Raw genomic sequence first — 26,983 nt, 5'->3', positions numbered from 1 at the left:
ATAATAATAATAATAATGATAATGAACCTTCTAGCTGCGTATATGAAATGTGTCTGTACTCTCTAGAAGTGGCCAGTTTTAGAGTATCCGTATTTTAGATTCTGTCTATATATTTTGTCGGGCTGACCCCATTTAGTCGACTGGTCCATTGATTGGTCCGATAGGCTGTTGGTCGACCAGAGATTTCTTTGGTCGAACAGATTTATTACATTAATTTCATTGGCATACAAGACACCCGTGTGATTTGCGTCTGTCCGAGTGGACCAATCCGTTGCGGAGGCCGTGGGGATGTCGTAGTCCATCACTGTTAGACGTGCTACTGAGGTTATATATATGGGTTATATTATGTTAGAACAACGGTGCAACACTAATAAATAAATAAATATTATTTTATAACGACTGCTCTTTCTCCCACGTTGGATAGATGTCGCTGTCCGCGGTTCTGAACCGTTGAATTTGGTTACCATATTGGTTACCTCCGCGTTGCGTCGTACCTAAGAACAGCCCTTAGCCGTGTTATATTGACCACACCCCCTCAGGCATTTATTTCTTAAATATAGACTTACTGTATCAATCATTCATTCGCTCATGTCATCACACAGCATACGAGTCATTCATGCTTTAGAAATGTAATCAAAACATTTTAGTTTTAAAAGGAAAGAAAGGTAGCCTTGAATAATTAGCCTAAACAATAAATTATTTTACAATCGGTTATGAACAAGACTCTCTGATACACTTAATTGTTTACACTGTTCCAAATGGTTAGAATTTGTGTTGTAATCTAACAGCTGATTTGGGTGTTTTTCTTGTATCTCTAGAAGTTTCCACAACTAAATCAAAAAATGTCTTCCACATATCTGATTTTCCCATTTCCTCCTGAGCAACCAGTAAACATTCCCCCTGTTTTTCAAAGTTTGTTATTCACATCCTCCGTATCCATTTTGCTGTCAATGTGTTCGGAGTTTATAACCAATTTTATAGTGATTTATGATAGGCTATAGGTCAGGTCCTATTGGTCGCATACATGTCACATAAAGAGGGCGAGGACTAGACGGACAAATTTACGCTAACAGAACTTTTCAGTCAGAGCAACAAGTAGAAATGGCGTTTATTTAAAAAAAAAGAAATCTGTTTATTAAATCTGATTCTCCTGCGCATCAGTTACCATGTAGTCATGGCTCTATGTAGTACTGTGGAATAGAGTTCCATGTAGTCAGGGCTCTATGTAGTACTGTGGAATAGAGTTCCATGTAGTCATGTCTCTATGTAGTACTGTGGAATAGAGTTCCGTGTAGTCATGTCTCTATGTAGTACTGTGGAATAGAGTTCCATGTAGTCATGGCTCTATGTAGTACTGTGGAATAGAGTTCCATGTAGTCAGGGCTCTATGTAGTACTGTGGAATAGAGTTCCATGTAGTCATGGCTCTATGTAGTACTGTGGAATAGAGTTCCATGTAGTCAGGGCTCTATGTAGTACTGTGGAATAGAGTTCCATGTAGTCAGGGCTCTATGTAGTACTGTGGAATAGAGTTCCATGTAGTCAGGGCTCTATGTAGTACTGTGGAATAGAGTTCCGTGTAGTCATGTCTCTATGTAGTACTGTGGAATAGAGTTCCATGTAGTCATGGCTCTATGTAGTACTGTGGAATAGAGTTCCATGTAGTCATGTCTCTATGTAGTACTGTGGAATAGAGTTCCATGTAGTCATGGCTCTATGTAGTACTGTGGAATAGAGTTCCATGTAGTCAGGGCTCTATGTAGTACTGTGGAATAGAGTTCCATGTAGTCATGGCTCTATGTAGTACTGTGGAATAGAGTTCCGTGTAGTCATGGCTCTACGTAGTACTGTGGAATAGAGTTCCATGTAGTCATGGCTCTATGTAGTACTGTGGAATAGAGTTCCATGTAGTCATGGCTCTATGTAGTACTGTGGAATAGAGTTCCATGTAGTCATGGCTCTATGTAGTACTGTGGAATAGAGTTCCATGTAGTCATGGCTCTATGTAGTACTGTGGAATAGAGTTCCGTGTAGTCATGTCTCTATGTAGTACTGTGGAATAGAGTTCCATGTAGTCATGGCTCTATGTAGTACTGTGGAATAGAGTTCCATGTAGTCAGGGCTCTATTTAGTACTGTGGAATAGAGTTCCATGTGGTCATGGCTCTATGTAGTACTGTGGAATAGAGTTCCATGTAGTCATGGCTCTATGTAGTACTGTGGAATAGAGTTCCATGTAGTCATGGCTCTATGTAGTACTGTGGAATAGAGTTCCATGTAGTCATGGCTCTATGTAGTACTGTGGAATAGAGTTCCATGTAGTCATGGCTCTATGTAGTACTGTGGAATAGAGTTCCATGTAGTCATGGCTCTATGTAGTACTGTGGAATAGAGTTCCATGTAGTCATGGCTCTATGTAGTACTGTGGAATAGAGTTCCATGTAGTCATGGCTCTATGTAGTACTGTGGAATAGAGTTCCATGTAGTCATGGCTCTATGTAGTACTGTGGAATAGAGTTCCATGTAGTCATGGCTCTATGTAGTACTGTGGAATAGAGTTCCATGTAGTCATGGCTCTATGTAGTACTGTGGAATAGAGTTCCATGTAGTCATGGCTCTATGTAGTACTGTGGAATAGAGTTCCATGTAGTCATGGCTCTATGTAGTACTGTGGAATAGAGTTCCATGTAGTCATGGCTCTATGTAGTACTGTGGAATAGAGTTCCATGTAGTCATGGCTCTATGTAGTACTGTGGAATAGAGTTCCATGTGGTCATGGCTCTATGTAGTACTGTGGAATAGAGTTCCATGTGGTCATGTCTCTATGTAGTACTGTGGAATAGAGTTCCATGTAGTCATGGCTCTATGTAGTACTGTGGAATAGAGTTCCATGTAGTCATGGCTCTATGTAGTACTGTGGAATAGAGTTCCATGTAGTCATGGCTCTATGTAATACTGTGGAATAGAGTTCCATGTAGTCATGGCTCTATGTAATACTGTGGAATAGAGTTCCATGTAGTCATGGCTCTATGTAGTACTGTGGAATAGAGTTCCATGTAGTCATGGCTCTATGTAGTACTGTGGAATAGAGTTCCATGTAGTCATGGCTCTATGTAGTACTGTGGAATAGAGTTCCATGTAGTCATGGCTCTATGTAGTACTGTGGAATAGAGTTCCATGTGGTCATGGCTCTATGTAGTACTGTGGAATAGAGTTCCATGTAGTCATGGCTCTATGTAGTACTGTGGAATAGAGTTCCATGTGGTCATGGCTCTATGTAGTACTGTGGAATAGAGTTCCATGTAGTCATGGCTCTATGTAGTACTGTGGAATAGAGTTCCATGTTGTCATGGCTCTATGTAGTACTGTGGAATAGAGTTCCGTGTAGTCATGGCTCTATGTTGTACTGTGGAATAGAGTTCCGTGTAGTCATGGCTCTATGTTGTACTGTGGAATAGAGTTCCGTGTAGTCATGGCTCTATGTAATACTGTGGAATAGAGTTCCGTGTAGTCATGGCTCTATGTAGTACTGTGGAATAGAGTTCCGTGTAGTCATGGCTCTATGTAGTACTGTGGAAAAGAGTTCCGTGTGGTCATGGCTCTATGTAGTACTGTGGAATAGAGTTCCGTGTAGTCATGGCTCTATATAGTACTGTGGAATAGAGTTCCGTGTAGTCATGGCTCTATGTAGTACTGTGGAATAGAGTTCCGTGTAGTCTTGGCTCTATGTAGTACTGTGGAATAGAGTTCCATGTAGTCATGGCTCTATGTAGTACTGTGCACCTCCCATAGTCTTTTTCTGGACTTGGGGACTGTGAAGAGACCTCTGGTGGTATGTCTTGTGGGGTATGTGTGATGAAGTCAATCTCTCCTCTACATTGAGCCAGGACATATGATTAATGTTAGCTGTCCGTGTACATCCAAGGGCCAGCCGTGTTCTGAGACAATTGTAATTTCCCATGTCCTTCTTTTGTGGCACGTGACCACAAGACTGGACAGTAGTCCAGGTGCCACAAAACTCAGGCCTGCAAGTGCTGTTAAGGCAGAGCAGTGCTTTATTATGGACAGACTTCTCCCCATCTTAGCTACTGTTGTATCACTATGTTTTCACCATGACTGTTCACAATCTATGGTTACTACAAGCAGTTTAGTCACCTCAACTTGCTCAACTTCCACATTCATTACAAGATTTTGGTGAGGTAAGGGTTTAGTGAATGATTTGTCCCAAATACTTTCAGCTTATTTATATTGCCACCCATTCTTAAACTGACTGCAGCTCTTATTGCAGTGATTTCACTTGCTGTACACAGTATTTTCTCAGAGCCAATTGCAGCTCATTAGTAAAGATTGAACAAAGCAAGGGGCCTAGACAGCTGCCCTGGGGAATGCCTGACTCTACCAGGATTATGTTGGCTTCCGTTAAAGAACACCCTCTGGGTTCTGTTAGACAGGTAACTCTTTATCCACAATATAGCAAGTGGTGTAAAGCCATAACACAGATGTTTTTCCAACAGCAGATTATGACCGATAATGTCAGAAGATGGACTGAAGTCTAAAAAAAAACATCCCCCACAATCTGTTAATTTAATCTGTTAACAGGCTGATTGGTTGGCTGTTTGATCCAGTAAAGGGTGCTTTGCTATTCTTGGGTAGCGGAATGACTTTTGCTTCTCTCCAGGCCTGGGGGCACTTTCCTGTAAGGCTTAGATTGAAGATATGGAAAATAGGAGTGGCAATATCGTTCAATATTATCCTCAGTCATTTTCCATCAAAAAATGTCAGACCCAGGTAGCTTGTCATGGTTGATAGATAACACTTTTTAAAGAATTCAAAATTACAATGCATGTATTTTATAATTTGGTCAGTTATCCATGGATGTGTCGGTTCAGAATTTAGTTTTTGACATGCCTAAGTTTACTAATCTTGCCGATGTTGCAGGAATGTACCAATAAGTGCTGTGACGCGGCCACCTGTAAGTTGACCTGGGGATCGGCCTGCGCTCAGGGAGCCTGCTGCAAGGACTGCAAGGTTAGTCCAGCTGCTGTCGGTCTTCAAAACCGTATGGATTAGGTGCGCTCCCCAAACCGGACAGCAAAGCAATGATTTTCAATTAAAGCAGTTTGTTGGTGGGGGAGGGCCTAGGATTGTGTTGAGCTATTTCGTCAGAGGTTTCAACTTGGGAGGTGTCAACTTTTGATTTTAATGATGAAAACCGATTTTGAAAATGAATGTTTCTCCGGCCTAATTTCTCTCCAATTTTTTCAGATCAGCGTGTCAGGGACACCGTGCAGGGGATCTGTCAACTCATGCGACCTCCCAGAATACTGCAACGGCTCCACCTCCTACTGTCCATCTGACTTCTATATCATGGATGGGCTTCTCTGTGAGAACAACGCGGCGTACTGTTATGAGGGCCGCTGCCAGACCTACGACTACCAATGCAAACATCTTTTTGAAACAGGTACAAAATAAACATATTTATATATTTTATTTTCTATATTTTATTTTTATTTTTTATATTTTATTTTTATTTTAAATATTGTATTTAATTTAAATTGTATATATTTTATATTTATTTTATACATTTTATTTTATATATTTTATTTTATTTTTATATTATATATTTTATTTTAATTTTATATATTTGATTTTAATTTTATATATTTGATTTTATTTTAATTTTATATATTTGATTTTATTTTAATTTTATATATTTGATTTTATTTTAATTTTATATATTTGATTTTATTTTTATATTATATATTTTATTTTAATTTTATATATTTTATTTTATTTTTATATTATATATTTTATTTTAATTTTATATATTTTATTTTAATTTTATATATTTGATTTTATTTTAATTTTATATATTTGATTTTATTTTAATTTTATATATTTGATTTTTATTTTATATATTTTATTTTATATATTTTATTTTCTATATTTGATTTTATTTTAATTTTATTTTCATTTTCTATATTTTATTTTTATTTTCTATATTTTATTTTATTTTCATTTTCTTTTTTATTTTAATTTTCTATATTTTATTTTATTTTCATTTTCTTTTTTATTTTAATTTTATACATTTAATTTTATTTTTATTTTATATATTTGATTAGATTTTTATTTTATATATTTTATTTTATATATTTTATTTTATATATTTTATTTTATATGTTTGATTTTATTTTTATTTTCTATATTTGAATCAAGAAAGTAACTGTGACCTTGTGACCTGACTGTTAATATTTTCCTTCTTTTATTTCTTAAGTCTGAAATGTTAAATGTTTTGATTTATTTTTCTTCCCAGGTGCAAGCAAAGCAGCAGACATCTGCTTTCAGACGGCTAATCTAAAGGGGGATGCGTTTGGGAACTGTGGCATGACGTCGTCAGGGACCTATGTGAAATGTAGTTTGGCGTAAGTGATCTGAATTTGTCATCGGCATTCATAATTGATGAAAAAGTAAGATGAGAAATGTTTCATTACTGTTAAGTTTTACAACACCTACTCATTCCAGGGTTCTAGAACACCTACTCATTCTAGGGTTCTAGAACACCTACTCATTCCAGGGTTCTAGAACACCTACTCATTCCAGGGTTCTAGAACACCTACTCATTCTAGGGTTTTTCTTCATTTTTTATATGTTCTACATTGTAGAATAATAGTGAAGACATCAAAACTATGTAATAACACATATGGAATCATGTAGTAACCAAAAAAAGTGTTGGGAGGTTGAGAGAATGTCAAGGCAAAGGGTGGCTCTGTAAAATATATTTTGAATTGTTTGACACTTTTTTGTTTAACACATGATGGTAATAGAGCCCAGCCCCCCGGGGCGGAGTGTAGATCCCCAGCCCCCCGGGGCAGAGGGTAGAGCCCAGCCCCCCTGGGCGGAGGGTGGAGCCCCAGCCCCCCTGGGCGGAGGGTAGAGCCACTACTGACTCCCTCCCTGTCTCCACTGTGTTACTCCTGACTCCCTCCCTGTCTCCACTGTGTTACTACTGACTCCCTCCCTGTCTCCACTGTGTTACTCCTGACTCCCTCCCTGTCTCCACTGTGTTACTCCTGACTCCCTCCCTGTCTCCACTGTGTTACTCCTGACTCCCTCCCTGTCTCCACTGTGTTACTACTGACTCCCTCCCTGTCTCCACTGTGTTACTACTGACTCCCTCCCTGTCTCCACTGTGTTACTCCTGACTCCCTCCCTGTATAGAGTTACTCCTGACTCCCTCCCTGTATAGAGTTACTACTGACTCCCTCCCTATATGGAGTTACTACTGACTCCCCCCTGTCTCCACTGTGTACCTGTATAGAGTTACTACTGACTCCCTCCCTATATGGAGTTACTACTGACTCCCTCCCTGTCTCCACTGAGTTACTACTGACTCCCTCCCTGTCTCCACTGTGTTACTCCTGACTCCCTCCCTGTCTCCACTGTGTTACTACTGACTCCCTCCCTGTCTCCACTGAGTTACTACTGACTCCCTCCCTGTCTCCACTGTGTTACTACTGACTCCCTCCCTGTCTCCACTGAGTTACTACTGACTCCCTCCCTGTCTCCACTGTGTTACTACTGACTCCCTCCCTGTCTCCACTGTGTTACTACTGACTCCCTCCCTGTCTCCACTGTGTTACTCCTGACTCCCTCCCTGTCTCCACTGTGTTACTACTGACTCCCTCCCTGTCTCCACTGTGTTACTACTGACTCCCTCCCTGTCTCCACTGTGTTACTACTGACTCCCTCCCTGTCTCCACTGTGTTACTACTGACTCCCTCCCTGTCTCCACTGAGTTACTACTGACTCCCTCCCTGTCTCCACTGTGTTACTCCTGACTCCCTCCCTGTCTCTACTGTGTTCCTGTATAGAGTTACTACTGACTCCCTCCCTATATGGAGTTACTACTGACTCCCTCCCTGTCTCCACTGTGTTACTACTGACTCCCTCCCTGTCTCCACTGTGTTACTACTGACTCCCTCCCTGTCTCCACTGTGTTACTACTGACTCCCTCCCTGTCTCTACTGTGTTACTACTGACTCCCTCCCTGTCTCCACTGTGTTACTACTGACTCCCTCCCTGTCTCCACTGTGTTACTACTGACTCCCTCCCTGTCTCCACTGTGTTACTACTGACTCCCTCCCTGTCTCCACTGTGTTACTACTGACTCCCTCCCTGTCTCCACTGTGTTCCTGTATAGAGTTACTACTGACTCCCTCCCTGTCTCCACTGTGTTCCTGCAGTAATGCCATGTGTGGGAAGGTACAGTGCACTAACGTAAACACCAACAACCCTCCTCCTGGAGGCTCGGTCAGTAACCAGATCATCGATGGTTCTTCGTGTGTCAACGCAGACTTTAACCTGGGCTCTGATGTTCTGGACCCTGCCTATGTCAACCAGGGCAGCCCCTGCACCAAGGGGAAGGTAAGATTAGCATTTTTGGTTTCAGTGTCTTCAACTTTGTCCCTTTCTGTCTTTCTAAGATGATGTCACTTCCTCCACGGGGTGGGTGGTGTGTGTTGAGACATTTCTTTCACAGAGCGGGTGGTGTGTGTGTTGAGCCATTTCTTTCACAGGGTGGGTGGTGTGTGTTGAGCCATTTCTTTCACAGGGTGGGTGGTGTGTGTTGAGCCATTTCTTTCACAGCGTGGGTGGTGTGTTGAGCCATTTCTTCCACAGTGTGGGTGGTGTGTGTTGAGCCATTTCTTCCACAGTGTGGGTGGTGTGTGTTGAGCCATTTCTTCCACAGTGTGGGTGGTGTGTGTTGAGCCATTTCTTCCACAGTGTGGGTGGTGTGTACTGAGGCGGCAGGACAACCATAATGCCTTGTAGTCATTGCTATGGGAGGTTTGTTTGAATCCAGAGATAATATCCAGGACTCCTCTCTTTTTATTACAGGCCTGCCTTGACTTCCAGTGTGTGAATGCCTCAGCTCTACTGCCTGTTGACCTCCACTGTGATGCCAACAACACATGTAACAGCCGGGGGGTAAGAGAAGGTCTCATTCTACATTCTACGTACAGGCCATCTGATTGGCTCTTCTGAGAGATCTCACCCTCTAGAAGGGGTTTGGTACATCACGTGTTACAGGCCATCTGATTGGCTCTTCTGGGGAGAGGTCTCGCCCTCTAGAAGGGGTTTGGTACATCACGTGTTACAGGCCATCTGATTGGCTCTTCTGGGGAGTCAAGACCAGTGTCTATTGTATTGGCTGGTTGATTAGTTAATTGTTTGGCTCTACTTGGGAGAGAGACCAGTGTCTATTGTATTGGCTGGTTGATTAGTTAATTGATTGGTATATCTCCCCCAGGTGTGTAACAACCAGGGCCACTGCCACTGTAATGACGGCTGGGGACCTCCTAACTGTGCCAAGTCAGGGAGAGGGGGCAGTGTGGACAGCGGGCCTGCACAGATAGGTAATCTTCACTGCACACCTTAACTCCCTCTACCTGTCTGTCATTATAGACAGGTACTGTTCACTGCACATCTTTCCTGTCTCTACCTGCCTGTCATTATAGACGGGTACTGTTCACTGCACACCTTTCCTGTCTCTACCTGCCTGTCATTATAGACAGGTACTGTTCACTGCACACCTTTCCTCCCTCTACCTGCCTGTCATTATAGACGGGTACTGTTCACTGCACACCTTACCTGTCATTATAGACAGGTACTGTTCACTGCACACCTTTCCTGTCTCTACCTGCCTGTCATTATAGACAGGTACTGTTCACTGCACACCTTTCCTGTCTCTACCTGCCTGTCATTATAGACAGGTACTGTTCACTGCACACCTTTCCTGTCTCTACCTGCCTGTCATTATAGACAGGTACTGTTCACTGCACACCTTTCCTGTCATTATAGACAGGTACTGTTCACTGCACACCTTTCCTGTCTCTACCTGCCTGTCATTATAGACAGGTACTGTTCACTGCACACCTTTCCTGTCTCTACCTGCCTGTCATTATAGACAGGTACTGTTCACTGCACACCTTTCCTGTCTCTACCTGCCTGTCATTATAGACAGGTACTGTTCACTGCACACCTTTCCTGTCTCTACCTGCCTGTCATTATAGACAGGTACTGTTCACTGCACACCTTTCCTGTCTCTACCTGCCTGTCATTATAGACGGGTACTGTTCACTGCACACCTTTCCTGTCTCTACCTGCCTGTCATTATAGACAGGTACTGTTCACTGCACACCTTTCCTGTCTCTACCTGCCTGTCATTATAGACAGGTACTGTTCACTGCACACCTTTCCTGTCATTATAGACAGGTACTGTTCACTGCACACCTTTCCTGTCTCTACCTGCCTGTCATTATAGACAGGTACTGTTCACTGCACACCTTTCCTGTCTCTACCTGCCTGTCATTATAGACAGGTACTGTTCACTGCACACCTTTCCTGTCATTATAGACAGGTACTGTTCACTGCACACCTTTCCTGTCTCTACCTGCCTGTCATTATAGACAGGTACTGTTCACTGCACACCTTTCCTCCCTCTACCTGCCTATCATTATAGACAGGTGCTGTTCACTGCACACCTGTCCTCCCTCTGCCTGTCTGTCATTATAGACAGGTGCTGTTCACTGCACACCTTTCCTGTCTCTACCTGCCTGTCATTATAGACAGGTGCTGTTCACTCCCTGAGGGACGGCCTGCTGACCTTCACTAATAACTATCACTCTGCTGCTCCCAGATTATTCCCTGAGGGACGGCCTGCTGATCTTCTTCCTGCTGGTGGTTCCCATCCTGGTGCTGCTGGTGTTAGTACTGCTCTATGTGTTCAGAAGGGATACCCTGGAAAGATGCCTCAAAGGACCACGCTCCAGACGCTCTAGGTAAACACTGTCTATCACCACGCTCCAGACGCTCTAGGTAAACACTGTCTATCACCACGCTCCAGACACTCTAGGTAAACACTGTCTATCACCACGCTCCAGACACTCTAGGTAAACACTGTCTATCACCACGCTCCAGACACTCTAGGTAAACACTGTCTATCACCACGCTCCAGACACTCTAGGTAAACACTGTCTATCACCACGCTCCAGACCCTCTAGGTTAACACTGTCTATCACCACGCTCCAGACCCTCTAGGTAAACACTGTCTATCACCACGCTCCAGACGCTCTAGGTAAACACTGTCTATCACCACGCTCCAGACACTCTAGGTAAACACTGTCTATCACCACGCTCCAGACGCTCCGGGTAAACCCAGTCGTGGATATCAACAGTCTATCACCACGCTCCAGGTAAACCCAGTCGTGGATATCAACAGTCTATCACCACGCTCCGGGTAAACCCAGTCGTGGATATAAACAGTCTATCACCACGGTTTCATCCACAGTTTGTAAGTCATAAACATGTTTTTTAAATGATCCTGACGGCTGTGATGGAAACAAAACGTGGAAACATTGAAGTTGACATTTTTATTCGGTACACGAATACTTGAGCGAAGAAGTACATTTTGTGTACTCTGTCATCACGTACTGGTTTCTATCAGCAAAAAGTATATTATACATATATATATATATATATATATATATATATATATATATATATATCTATCTATCTATCTATCTGGAAACACCACTGGTGGGGAAAATGCATATTTCCGTAATGCGGATTCTAGAGTATTCCTCTGAAATTCTATCGCTAATTGGATGGACACCTAGCTATGGATACTTACAGTTGAAGTTGGAAGTTTACATACACCTTTAGCCAAATTACATTTAAACTCAGTTTTTCACAATTCTTGACATTTAATCCTAGTAAAAATTCCCTGTTTTAGGTCAGTTAGGATCCCCACTTTATTTTAAGAATGTGAAATGTCAGAATAATAGGACAGAGAATGATTTATTTCAGCTTCTATTTCTTTCATCACAATCCCAGTGGGTCAGACGTTTACATTCACTCAATTAGTATTTGGTAGCATTGCCTTTAAATTGTTTAACTTCGGTCAAATGTTTCGGGTAGCCTTCCACAAGATTCCCACAATAAGTTGGGTGAATTTTGGCCCATTCCCCCTGACAGAGCTGGTGTAACTGAGTCAGGTTTGTAGGCCTCCTTGCTCGCACACGCTTTTTCAGTTCTGCCCACAATTTTTCTATGGGATTGAGGTCAGGGCTTTGTGATGGCCACTCCAATACCTTGACTTTTTTGTCCTTAAGCCGTTTTGTGACAACTTTGGAAGTATGCTTGGGGTCATTGTCCATTTGGAAGACCCATTTGCGACCAAGTTTTAACTTCCTGACTGATGTCTTGAGATGTTGCTTCAATATATTTACATAATTTTCCTACCTCATGAAGCCATCTATTTTGTGAAGTGCACCAGTCCCTCCTGCAGCAAAGCACCCCCACAACATGATGCTGTTACCCCCGTGCTTCACGGTTGGGATGGTGTTCTTCGGCTTGCAAGACTCCCCCTTTTTCCTCCAAACATAACGATGGTCATTATGGCCAAACAGTTATATTTTCGTTTCATCAGACCAGAGTACATTTCTCCAAAAAGTACGATCTTTGTCCCCATGTGCAGTTGCAAACCGCAGTCTGGCTCTATGGCGGTTTTGGAGCAGCGGCTTCTTCCTTGCTGAGCGGCCTTTCAGGTTATGTTGATATAGGACTCATCAGAAGCTTCTAAAGCCGTGACATCATTTTCTGGAATTTCCCAAGCTGTTTCCCAAACTAAGAAATTAGTGGAGTGGTTGATAAATTAGTTTTAATGACTCCAACCCAAGTGTATGTAAACTTCACACTTCAACTGTAGCTTATGGACACCTAGATTATGAGTAAACCAACAAAATGTCAATAAATATTCTTGTCTCTGTAAATTGGGTTCATCTCATCACAAAACTGTACAAACCTAGATGGTGGCACTTCTTTGATTAGTTTAACAGGTTGTGTGACAGAAATAGAAATTGTATGAGATTAAAAGCATATAGTATGTAAAACTGGGTGACTTTCTCTGGGTCACAGCTGTTGCATTTCACATGATGATTTCTAATGTACGCAGGTCAGGAAACACAGCGAATGGCAATGCCCCGAAACAACCAACTACACAACCTCCAACAACACAGGCCCCACCCCCTCAGGTAAACTGTTTTTTCCCCCAGCAACACAGGCCCCGCCCCCTCGAGTCAAACTGTTACCCCAGCAACACAGGCCCCACCCCCTCGGGTCAAACTGTTACCCCAGCAACACAGGCCCCGCCCCCTTGGGTCAAACTGTTACCCCAGCAACACAGGCCCCACCCCCTCGGGTCAAACTGTTACCCCAGCAACACAGGCCCCACCCCCTCGGGTCAAACTGTTCCCCCAGCAACACAGGCCCCACCCCCTCGGGTAAACAGTTCCACTACATGTACAGTGGGATCTGATATTGACACCCTTGATAAAAAATGAGAAAAAATTATTCAAATACTCATCTATTACAACAATTGAAATTATATTATTTTATTCATCATTCTCAAAGGTACGTCTTAGACCATTCCTCCATACAGAACCCATACAGATCTTAGACCATTCCTCCATACAGAACCCTTACAGATCCTTCATATCCTTTGTCTGTGCTTGTGGACTGCCCTTCTCAATTCAAACCACAGGATTTCAATGGATTTCAAGTCCGGAGACTGAGATGGCCATTGATAAATGTAGATTATGAATGTTGCATTGGAACCGGTGCTTTGGTCAGATGAGAATACAGGCCACGTCCACCCAGTGGTGGTGTCTGAGAATACAGGCCACGTCCACCCAGTGGTGGTGTCTGAGAATACAGGCCACGTCCACCCAGTGGTGTCTGAGAATACAGGCCACGTCCACCCAGTGGTGGGGTCTGAGAATACAGGCCACGTCCACCCAGTGGTGGTGTCTGAGAATACAGGCCACGTCCACCCAGTGGTGGTGTCTGAGAATACAGGCCACGTCCACCCAGTGGTGGTGTCTGAGAATACAGGCCACGTCCACCCAGTGGTGTCTGAGAATACAGGCCACGTCCACCCAGTGGTGTCTGAGAATACAGGCCACGTCCACCCAGTGGTGGTGTCTGAGAATACAGGCCACGTCCACCCAGTGGTGTCTGAGAATACAGGCCACGTCCACCCAGTGGTGTCTGAGAATACAGGCCACGTCCACCCAGTGGTGAGGTCTGAGAATACAGGCCACGTCCACCCAGTGGTGTCTGAGAATACAGGCCACGTCCACCCAGTGGTGGGGTCTGAGAATACAGGCCACGTCCACCCAGTGGTGGTGTCTGAGAATACAGGCCACGTCCACCCAGTGGTGGTGTCTGAGAATACAGGCCACGTCCACCCAGTGGTGGTGTCTGAGAATACAGGCCACGTCCACCCAGTGGTGGGGTCTGAGAATACAGGCCACGTCCACCCAGTGGTGGTGTCTGAGAATACAGGCCACGTACCCAGTGGTGTCTGAGAATACAGGCCACGTCCACCCAGTGGTGGGGTCTGAGAATACAGGCCACGTCCACCCAGTGGTGGGGTCTGAGAATACAGGCCACGTCCACCCAGTGGTGGCTTCAGTGTGTCTGAGAATACAGGCCACGTCCACCCAGTGGTGGCTTCAGTGTGTCTGAGAATACAGGCCACGTCCACCCAGTGGTGGCTTCAGTGTGTCTGAGAATACAGGCCACGTCCACCCAGTGGTGGATTCAGTGTGTCTGAGAATACAGGCCACGTCCACCCAGTGGTGGCTTCAGTGGTGTCTGAGAATACAGGCCACGTCCACCCAGTGGTGGCTTCAGTGTGTCTGAGAATACAGGCCACGTCCACCCAGTGGTGGCTTCAGTGGTGTCTGAGAATACAGGCCACGTCCACCCAGTGGTGAGGTCTGAGAATACAGGCCACGTCCACCCAGTGGTGGTGTCTGAGAATACAGGCCACGTCCACCCAGTGGTGGGGTCTGAGAATACAGGCCACGTCCACCCAGTGGTGGTGTCTGAGAATACAGGCCACGTCCACCCAGTGGTGGTGTCTGAGAATACAGGCCACGTCCACCCAGTGGTGTCTGAGAATACAGGCCACGTCCACCCAGTGGTGGTGTCTGAGAATACAGGCCACGTCCACCCAGTGGTGTCTGAGAATACAGGCCACGTCCACCCAGTGGTGAGGTCTGAGAATACAGGCCACGTCCACCCAGTGGTGGGGTCTGAGAATACAGGCCACGTCCACCCAGTGGTGTCTGAGAATACAGGCCACGTCCACTCAGTGGTGTCTGAGAATACAGGCCACGTCCACCCAGTGGTGGGGTCTGAGAATACAGGCCACGTCCACTCAGTGGTGTCTGAGAATACAGGCCACGTCCACCCAGTGGTGTCTGAGAATACAGGCCACGTCCACCCAGTGGTGTCTGAGAATACAGGCCACGTCCACCCAGTGGTGGTGTCTGAGAATACAGGCCACGTCCACCCAGTGGTGGTGTCTGAGAATACAGGCCACGTCCACCCAGTGGTGTCTGAGAATACAGGCCACGTCCACCCAGTGGGGTCTGAGAATACAGGCCACGTCCACTCAGTGGTGGCTTCAGTGTGTCTGAGAATACAGGCCACGTCCACCCAGTGGTGGCTTCAGTGTGTCTGAGAATACAGGCCACGTCCACCCAGTGGTGGCTTCAGTGTGTCTGAGAATACAGGCCACGTCCACCCAGTGGTGGCTTCAGTGTGTCTGAGTATACAGGCCACGTCCACCCAGTGGTGTCTGAGAATACAGGCCACGTCCACCCAGTGGTGTCTGAGAATACAGGCCACGTCCACCCAGTGGTGGTGTCTGAGAATACAGGCCACGTCCACCCAGTGGTGGTGTCTGAGAATACAGGCCACGTCCACCCAGTGGTGGGGTCTGAGAATACAGGCCACGTCCACCCAGTGGTGGTGTCTGAGAATACAGGCCACGTCCACCCAGTGGTGGTGTCTGAGAATACAGGCCACGTCCACCCAGTGGTGAGGTCTGAGAATACAGGCCACGTCCACCCAGTGGTGGTGTCTGAGAATACAGGCCACGTCCACCCAGTGGTGGTGTCTGAGAATACAGGCCACGTCCACCCAGTGGTGGGGTCTGAGAATACAGGCCACGTCCACCCAGTGGTGGTGTCTGAGAATACAGGCCACGTCCACCCAGTGGTGTCTGAGAATACAGGCCACGTCCACCCAGTGGTGTCTGAGAATACAGGCCACGTCCACCCAGTGGTGGCTTCAGTGTGTCTGAGAATACAGGCCACGTCCACCCAGTGGTGGCTTCAGTGTGTCTGAGAATACAGGCCACGTCCACCCAGTGGTGTCTGAGAATACAGGCCACGTCCACCCAGTGGTGGTGTCTGAGAATACAGGCCACGTCCACCCAGTGGTGGGGTCTGAGAATACAGGCCACGTCCACCCAGTGGTGGGGTCTGAGAATACAGGCCACGTCCACCCAGTGGTGAGGTCTGAGAATACAGGCCACGTCCACCCAGTGGTGGTGTCTGAGAATACAGGCCACGTCCACCCAGTGGGGTCTGAGAATACAGGCCACGTCCACCCAGTGGTGGTGTCTGAGAATACAGGCCACGTCCACCCAGTGGTGTCTGAGAATACAGGCCACGTCCACCCAGTGGTGTCTGAGAATACAGGCCACGTCCACCCAGTGGTGTCTGAGAATACAGGCCACGTCCACCCAGTGGGGTCTGAGAATACAGGCCACGTCCACCCAGTGGTGTCTGAGAATACAGGCCACGTCCACCCAGTGGTGGTGTCTGAGAATACAGGCCACGTCCACCCAGTGGTGTCTGAGAATACAGGCCACGTCCACCCAGTGGTGTCTGAGAATACAGGCCACGTCCACCCAGTGGTGTCTGAGAATACAGGCCACGTCCACCCAGTGGTGGGGTCTGAGAATACAGGCCACGTCCACCCAGTGGGGTCTGAGAATACAGGCCACGTCCACCCAGTGGTGTCTGAGAATACAGGCCACGTCCACCCAGTGGTGGTGTCTGAGAATACAGGCCACGTACCCAGTGGTGGTGTCTGAGAATACAGGCCACGTCCACCCAGTGGTGGTGTCTGAGAATACAGGCCACGTCCACCCAGTGGTGGTGTCTGAGAATACAGGCCACGTCCACCCAGTGGTGGTGTCTGAGAATACAGGCCACGTACCCAGTGGTGGTGTCTGAGAATACATGAGCAGAAAAGAACCCCCAACCTACTGTATAATATGGTGGTGAATCTTTAATGTTGTGGGGCTGTTCTACTTCTGCTGGTCCTGGAGGCCTTGTTAAGGTCAACGGACTTTAGGTTATGGACTTTACCCAGTTCCAGGACATTTTAGCCAACAACCTGGTTGACTCTGTGAGGAGGCTGAACTTTGACCACAAGTGGCTCTTCTAGCAATACAATAACCCCAAGCACACATCGAAATGGTTATTTTGCTACATAATCCACATTTTGCAATCGCCATCTGTCTCTGGTCTTGAAATCCATTGAAAACCTGTGGTTTGAATTGAGGAGGGTAGTATACAAGAGCAGACAGAGGATATCAATGATCTGTGGTTTGAATTGAGGAGGGTAGTATACAAGAGCAGACAGAGGATATCAAGGATCTGTGGTTTGAATTGAGGAGGGTAGTATACAAGAGCAGACAGAGGATATCAAGGATCTGTGGTTAGATCTGGTTGTATAGCCCACTCCCATGACCAGGCTAGATCTGGTTGTATAGCCCACTCCCATGACCAGGCTAGATCTGGTTGTATAGCCCACTCCCATGACCAGGCTAGATCTGGTTGTATAGCCCACTCCCAGTGGTCATGGGAGTGGGCTATACAACCAGATCTAGCCTGGTCATGGGAGTGGGCTATACAACACAAACAGACCTAGCCTGGTCATGGGAGTGGGCTATACAACACAAACAGATCTAGCCTGGTCATGGGAGTGGGCTATACAACACAAACAGACCTAGCCTGGTCATGGGAGTGGGCTATACAACACAAACAGACCTAGCCTGGTCATGGGAGTGGGCTGTACAACGCACACAGATCTAGCCTGGTCATGGGAGTGGGCTATACAACACAAACAGACCTAGGACCTTTTCCAGTATGTGACTTATTAATCAGTTTACATGTTGTAGTAATTCTGCTCTCTTCATCTGTTTCCAGCCAATGCCTACATATCCACCATCCTCTACCTCAGGACCCAGGTATTAATGCTTTATCGTAGCATATTGGGGGGGGGGAGGGGGGGAAGAGTGTCCATATTACAAACGCCTTAGTTGTATGTTTTATTTTTTAATGTTGATTTTAGTTTTAATATGCCACTTAGGTATGGAGAAAACAACAATTGGAACCAACCTCCTGCCTCCCAGCCACCTCTCCCCCAGCAAGGCCCAGGTGTTCCCAAACCCATCCCTCCCAAGCATTAACCCTGACAGACACACCCCTTCGAACATAATGTGGGGCTCTTCCCTCATTCGTTATTGTAAATTTCATATTTGTATTTTACTCATATTTGTATGATTGTTTGTGGATATCTAAAAAATAATAATAATTTAAAAAACATTTTATTGCAGGAACATGATTTGGTGACAGGGACTTTTTAAGATATTGCTTTTTACATTATTACTACGGAAATGAAGGTAACGCATTTTGTAATAAAAATATACATATTGTTGATATTGTTCAGTTCCAGAAAGGCTCAATTTATTTTATGAGCGGTTTACAAGATCTTTTTTAATATTTAAATGTTACTCATAATAAAAAATGTATATAATATTTCCTGCCTTATTTTCCATTGTTTTATTAGGCCAATCTTTCATTCCGAGGTACAGTAGAATATTACCAGAGTTTCTAAACCCAGAGGTACAGTAGAATATTACCAGAGTTTCTAAACCCAGAGGCGCAACATCGCGAGATTTCTAGTAACGCTTGTGAAACAGACCATGCCGGAGTTTGAAAAGTCAAATCAAATTATTGCTGACTTACTTTGTAGACAGCAGGTGTAGACTAACAGTGGAAATCAGTAGAAAATAACATGGCTATATATATATATATCCCACAGTTGACATGTCAGAGCAAAAACCAAGACATGAGGTTGAAGGAATTGTCAGTAGAGCTCCGAGACAGGATTGTGTCGAGGCACAGATCTGGGGAAGGGTACCCAACAATTTACCCAACCCACTTGTAGTTCGTCAAAAGGCACCTAAAGACTCTCAGACCATGAGAAACAAGATTCTCTAGTCTGATGAAACCAAGATTAAACTCGTTGGCCTGAATGCCAAGCATCACATCTGGTGGAAACCTGGCACCATCCCTACGGTGAAGCATGGTGGTAGCAGCATGCTGTGGGGATTTTTTTCAGTGGCAGGGACTGGGTGATGTGCCAAGCTTGTAGCGTCCTACCCAAGAAGACTCGAGGCTGTAATCACTGCCAAAGGTGTAGTAAAGGGTCTGAATACTTCTGTGGTATTCTAACCAGGGGTCAAAGTTCAATTCATTTCTTCCAGGTACAGGACATTCTATATGTTCACACTTACACCAACCTGTGTTATGGGCTGAGTCATAGCATTTCATATAGAACCCAGAGATCCTATTAATTCAATGGGATCTCTGTGGGCCGGGCGATTTTAAAGATTTGTCATTTAACTTTAAAAAAAATGTATGACCTTTTTTTATTGTGGCATAAACACAACCAGTCATGTTGTTCTTTTCATCTGATTGTCAAACATTCTCTACAAGACGACCCACTGACGTTCGTTCTCTCACAAACACATTGCAAGCCTCCAAACAGTGGTGAATGGAAAGAGATATGGGTTACACAATCACCCAAAGAAGTGTAATGCCATTTGGCAGGGCTATTGTCATTAGGCCAGAATGTATGTGTCCACTGCTGTCCTCGCGCATCTCTGTATCTGCCACTCATCTCTGCCTTGGAAAATGTTCGTGTTCTCATTGAACCACATGGCATTTTGGAGCGTAGTCTACACCACCCGGTTTTCATTTCTCAGGCCTCTTACATGCGGTAATGATTGTTTTTTAAATGGAGCAATAGCCAACAACAACTGCCTGCCCTCCAGGACACCTACAGCACCCGATGTCACAGGAAGGCCAAAAAGATCATCAAGGACAACAACCACCCGAGCCACTGCCTGTTCACCCTGCTATCATCCAGAAGGTGAGGTCAGTACAGGTGCATCAAAGCTGGGACCGAGAGACTGAAAAACAGCTTCTATCTCAAGGTCATCAGACTGTTAAATAGCCATCACTAGCCGACTACCACCCGGTTACTCAACCCTGCACCGTAGAGACTGCACCACCCGGTTACTCAACCCTGCACCTTAGAGACTGCTGCCCCATAAACATAGACATGGAATCACTGGTCACTTTAATAATGTTTACATACTGCTTTACTCATCTCATATGTATATACTGTATTCTATCCTACTGTATCTTAGTCTATGTATTACTCATCTCATATGTATATACTGTATTCTATTCTACTGTATTCTATTCTACTGTATCTTAGTCTATGTATTTCTCATCTCATATCTATATACTGTATTCTATTCTACTGTATCCTAGTCTATGTATTTCTCATCTCATATCTATATACTGTATTCTATTCTACTGTATCCTAGTCTATGTATTACTCATCTCATATGTATATACTGTATTCTATTCTACTGTATCTTAGTCTATGCCACTCCAACATTGCTCGTCTTAATATTGATATATTTCTTAATTACATACATCTTACTTTTAGATGTGTGTTTTGTTGTGAATTGTTAGAGACTACTGCACTGTTGGAGTTAGAAACACAAGCATTTCGCTACACCCGCAATAACATCTGCTGAATATGTGTCTGTGACCAATAACATCTGCTAAATATGTGTCTGTGACCAATAACATCTGCTGAATATGTGTCTGTGACCAATAACATCTGCTGAATATGTGTCTGTGACCAATAACATCTGCTGAATATGTGTATGTGACCAATAACATCTGCTGAATATGTGACCAATAACATCTGCTGAATATGTGACCAATAACATCTGCTGAATATGTGTCTGTGACCAATAACATCTGCTGAATATGTGACCAATAACATCTGCTGAATATGTGTCTGTGACCAATAACATCTGCTAAATATGTGCATGTGACCAATAACATCTGCTGAATATGTGTATGTGACCAATAACATCTGCTGAATATGTATATGTGACCAATAACATCTGCTAAATATGTGTCTGTGACCAATAACATCTGCTAAATATGTGTCTGTGACCAATAACATCTGCTAAATATGTGCATGTGACCAATAACATCTGCTGAATATGTGTCTGTGACCAATAACATCTGCTAAATATGTGCATGTGACCAATAACATCTGCTAAATATGTGCATGTGACCAATAACATCTGCTAAATATGTGCATGTGACCAATAACATCTGCTAAATATGTGCATGTGACCAATAACATCTGCTAAATATGTGCATGTGACCAATAACATCTGCTAAATATGTGCATGTGGCCAATAACATCTGCTAAATATGTGCATGTGACCAATAACATCTGCTAAATATGTGCATGTGACCAATAACATCTGCTGAATATGTGTATGTGACCAATAACATCTGCTGAATATGTGTATGTGACCAATAACATCTGCTGAATATGTGCATGTGACCAATAACATCTGCTGAATATGTATATGTGACCAATAACATCTGCTGAATATGTGCATGTGACCAATAACATCTGCTGAATATGTGTATGTGACCAATAACATCTGCTGAATATGTGTATGTGACCAATAACATCTGCTGAATATGTGACCAATAACATCTGCTGAATATGTGCATGTGACCAATAACATCTGCTGAATATGTATATGTGACCAATAACATCTGCTGAATATGTGCATGTGACCAATAACATCTGCTGAATATGTATATGTGACCAATAACATCTGCTGAATATGTATATGTGACCAATAACATCTGCTGAATATGTATATGTGACCAATAACATCTGCTGAATATGTATATGTGACCAATAACATCTGCTGAATATGTATATGTGACCAATAACATCTGCTGAATATGTGCATGTGACCAATAACATCTGCTGAATATGTATATGTGACCAATAACATCTGCTGAATATGTATATGTGACCAATAACATCTGCTGAATATGTGTATGTGACCAATAACATCTGCTGAATATGTATATGTGACCAATAACATCTGCTGAATATGTATATGTGACCAATAACATCTGCTGAATATGTGCATGTGACCAATAACATCTGCTGAATATGTGTATGTGACCAATAACATCTGCTGAATATGTGACCAATAACATCTGCTGAATATGTGCATGTGACCAATAACATCTGCTGAATATGTGACCAATAACATCTGCTGAATATGTGTATGTGACCAATAACATCTGCTGAATATGTGTATGTGACCAATAACATCTGCTGAATATGTGACCAATAACATCTGCTGAATATGTGACCAATAACATCTGCTGAATATGTGCATGTGACCAATAACATCTGCTGAATATGTGCATGTGACCAATAACATCTGCTGAATATGTGTATGTGACCAATAACATCTGCTGAATATGTGACCAATAACATCTGCTGAATATGTGTGTGACCAATAACATCTGCTGAATATGTGACCAATAACATCTGCTGAATATGTGTCTGTGACCAATAACATCTGCTAAATATGTGACCAATAACATCTGCTAAATATGTGCATGTGACCAATAACATCTGCTGAATATGTGTATGTGACCAATAACATCTGCTGAATATGTGACCAATAACATCTGCTGAATATGTGTATGTGACCAATAACATCTGCTGAATATGTGTATGTGACCAATAACATCTGCTGAATATGTGACCAATAACATCTGCTGAATATGTGACCAATAACATCTGCTGAATATGTGCATGTGACCAATAACATCTGCTGAATATGTGTATGTGACCAATAACATCTGCTGAATATGTGACCAATAACATCTGCTGAATATGTGACCAATAACATCTGCTGAATATGTGACCAATAACATCTGCTGAATATGTGACCAATAACATCTGCTGAATATGTGTATGTGACCAATAACATCTGCTGAATATGTGTCTGTGACCAATAACATCTGCTGAATATGTGTATGTGACCAATAACATCTGCTAAATATGTGTATGTGACCAATAACATCTGCTGAATATGTGTCTGTGACCAATAACATCTGCTGAATATGTGTATGTGACCAATAACATCTGCTGAATATGTGTCTGTGACCAATAACATCTGCTGAATATGTGTATGTGACCAATGGCATCTACTAAATATGTGACCAATAACATCTGCTGAATATGTGTCTGTGACCAATAACATCTGCTGAATATGTGTCTGTGACCAATAACATCTGCTGAATATGTGCATGTGACCAATAACATCTGCTGAATATGTGTCTGTGACCAATAACATCTGCTGAATATGTGTATGTGACCAATAACATCTGCTGAATATGTGACCAATAACATCTGCTGAATATGTGACCAATAACATCTGCTGAATATGTGTCTGTGACCAATAACATCTGCTGAATATGTGACCAATAACATCTGCTGAATATGTGTCTGTGACCAATAACATCTGCTAAATATGTGCATGTGACCAATAACATCTGCTGAATATGTGTATGTGACCAATAACATCTGCTGAATATGTATATGTGACCAATAACATCTGCTAAATATGTGTCTGTGACCAATAACATCTGCTAAATATGTGTCTGTGACCAATAACATCTGCTAAATATGTGCATGTGACCAATAACATCTGCTGAATATGTGTCTGTGACCAATAACATCTGATAAATATGTGCATGTGACCAATAACATCTGCTAAATATGTGCATGTGACCAATAACATCTGCTAAATATGTGCATGTGACCAATAACATCTGCTAAATATGTGCATGTGACCAATAACATCTGCTAAATATGTGCATGTGACCAATAACATCTGCTAAATATGTGCATGTGGCCAATAACATCTGCTAAATATGTGCATGTGACCAATAACATCTGCTAAATATGTGCATGTGACCAATAACATCTGCTGAATATGTGTATGTGACCAATAACATCTGCTGAATATGTGTATGTGACCAATAACATCTGCTGAATATGTGCATGTGACCAATAACATCTGCTGAATATGTATATGTGACCAATAACATCTGCTGAATATGTGCATGTGACCAATAACATCTGCTGAATATGTGTATGTGACCAATAACATCTGCTGAATATGTGTATGTGACCAATAACATCTGCTGAATATGTGACCAATAACATCTGCTGAATATGTGCATGTGACCAATAACATCTGCTGAATATGTATATGTGACCAATAACATCTGCTGAATATGTGCATGTGACCAATAACATCTGCTGAATATGTATATGTGACCAATAACATCTGCTGAATATGTATATGTGACCAATAACATCTGCTGAATATGTATATGTGACCAATAACATCTGCTGAATATGTATATGTGACCAATAACATCTGCTGAATATGTGCATGTGACCAATAACATCTGCTGAATATGTATATGTGACCAATAACATCTGCTGAATATGTATATGTGACCAATAACATCTGCTGAATATGTGTATGTGACCAATAACATCTGCTGAATATGTATATGTGACCAATAACATCTGCTGAATATGTATATGTGACCAATAACATCTGCTGAATATGTGCATGTGACCAATAACATCTGCTGAATATGTGTATGTGACCAATAACATCTGCTGAATATGTGACCAATAACATCTGCTGAATATGTGCATGTGACCAATAACATCTGCTGAATATGTGACCAATAACATCTGCTGAATATGTGTATGTGACCAATAACATCTGCTGAATATGTGTATGTGACCAATAACATCTGCTGAATATGTGACCAATAACATCTGCTGAATATGTGACCAATAACATCTGCTGAATATGTGCATGTGACCAATAACATCTGCTGAATATGTGCATGTGACCAATAACATCTGCTGAATATGTGTATGTGACCAATAACATCTGCTGAATATGTGACCAATAACATCTGCTGAATATGTGTGTGACCAATAACATCTGCTGAATATGTGACCAATAACATCTGCTGAATATGTGTGTGACCAATAACATCTGCTGAATATGTGACCAATAACATCTGCTGAATATGTGTGTGACCAATAACATCTGCTGAATATGTGACCAATAACATCTGCTGAATATGTGACCAATAACATCTGCTGAATATGTGCATGTGACCAATAACATCTGCTGAATATGTGTATGTGACCAATAACATCTGCTGAATATGTGACCAATAACATCTGCTGAATATGTGACCAATAACATCTGCTGAATATGTGACCAATAACATCTGCTGAATATGTGACCAATAACATCTGCTGAATATGTGTATGTGACCAATAACATCTGCTGAATATGTGTCTGTGACCAATAACATCTGCTGAATATGTGTATGTGACCAATAACATCTGCTAAATATGTGTATGTGACCAATAACATCTGCTGAATATGTGTCTGTGACCAATAACATCTGCTGAATATGTGTATGTGACCAATAACATCTGCTGAATATGTGTCTGTGACCAATAACATCTGCTGAATATGTGTATGTGACCAATGGCATCTACTAAATATGTGACCAATAACATCTGCTGAATATGTGTCTGTGACCAATAACATCTGCTGAATATGTGTCTGTGACCAATAACATCTGCTGAATATGTGCATGTGACCAATAACATCTGCTGAATATGTGCATGTGACCAATAACATCTGCTGAATATGTGTATGTGACCAATAACATCTGCTGAATATGTGACCAATAACATCTGCTGAATATGTGTCTGTGACCAATAACATCTGCTGAATATGTGTATGTGACCAATAACATCTGCTGAATATGTGCATGTGACCAATAACATCTGCTGAATATGTGACCAATAACATCTGCTGAATATGTGCATGTGACCAATAACATCTGCTGAATATGTGACCAATAACATCTGCTGAATATGTGCATGTGACCAATAACATCTGCTGAATATGTGACCAATAACATCTGCTGAATATGTGACCAATAACATCTGCTGAATATGTGTCTGTGACCAATAACATCTGCTGAATATGTGACCAATAACATCTGCTGAATATGTGACCAATAACATCTGCTGAATATGTCTATGTGACCAATAACATCTGCTGAATATGTGACCAATAACATCTGCTGAATATGTGACCAATAACATCTGCTGAATATGTATATGTGACCAATAACATCTGCTGAATATGTGACCAATAACATCTGCTGAATATGTGTATGTGACCAATAACATCTGCTGAATATGTGACCAATAACATCTGCTGAATATGTGTATGTGACCAATAACATCTGCTGAATATGTGACCAATAACATCTGCTGAATATGTGTATGTGACCAATAACATCTGCTGAATATGTGACCAATAACATCTGCTGAATATGTGACCAATAACATCTGCTGAATATGTGTATGTGACCAATAACATCTGCTGAATATGTGTATGTGACCAATAACATCTGCTGAATATGTATATGTGACCAATAACATCTGCTGAATATGTGCATGTGACCAATAACATCTGCTGAATATGTGTATGTGACCAATAACATCTGCTGAATATGTGACCAATAACATCTGCTGAATATGTGTATGTGACCAATAACATCTGCTGAATATGTGACCAATAACATCTGCTGAATATGTGACCAATAACATCTGCTGAATATGTGTATGTGACCAATAACATCTGCTGAATATGTGTATGTGACCAATAACATCTGCTGAATATGTATATGTGACCAATAACATCTGCTGAATATGTGCATGTGA

The 26,983-nt window shown here is 42.9% G+C and overlaps 1 protein-coding gene across 2 annotated transcripts; it reads left to right on the top strand.

Annotated features, from left to right (window-relative positions):
• The first annotated feature begins 4,740 nt into the window (after nucleotides 1-4,740).
• On the top strand, nucleotides 4,741-18,744 carry LOC110531895 (disintegrin and metalloproteinase domain-containing protein 9-like). 2 transcript variants are annotated; one of them, XM_036989080.1, is made up of 10 exons: nucleotides 4,741-5,026; nucleotides 5,264-5,459; nucleotides 6,312-6,420; nucleotides 8,242-8,422; nucleotides 8,897-8,986; nucleotides 9,309-9,414; nucleotides 10,698-10,839; nucleotides 13,014-13,092; nucleotides 18,133-18,173; nucleotides 18,296-18,744. In XM_036989080.1, the coding sequence occupies exons 1-10, from the start codon at nucleotides 4,928-4,930 to the stop codon at nucleotides 18,393-18,395; spliced, it is 1,143 nt and encodes a 380-aa protein (XP_036844975.1). In that variant the 5' UTR covers nucleotides 4,741-4,927; the 3' UTR covers nucleotides 18,396-18,744. The 2 variants fall into 2 exon arrangements, with proteins under 2 accessions (XP_036844975.1, XP_036844972.1); XM_036989077.1 differs by lacking the exon at nucleotides 13,014-13,092 and having other exon boundaries at nucleotides 4,742-5,026.
• Nucleotides 18,745-26,983: the final 8,239 nt, after the last annotated feature.

This window comes from Oncorhynchus mykiss, chromosome 1 (genome assembly GCF_013265735.2).
Source record: "Oncorhynchus mykiss isolate Arlee chromosome 1, USDA_OmykA_1.1, whole genome shotgun sequence".
NCBI classification, from domain to species: Eukaryota; Metazoa; Chordata; class Actinopteri; order Salmoniformes; family Salmonidae; genus Oncorhynchus; species Oncorhynchus mykiss.
Note: the sequence above shows the minus strand (reverse complement) of the source record. Positions and strands in the feature narration are given on the sequence as shown.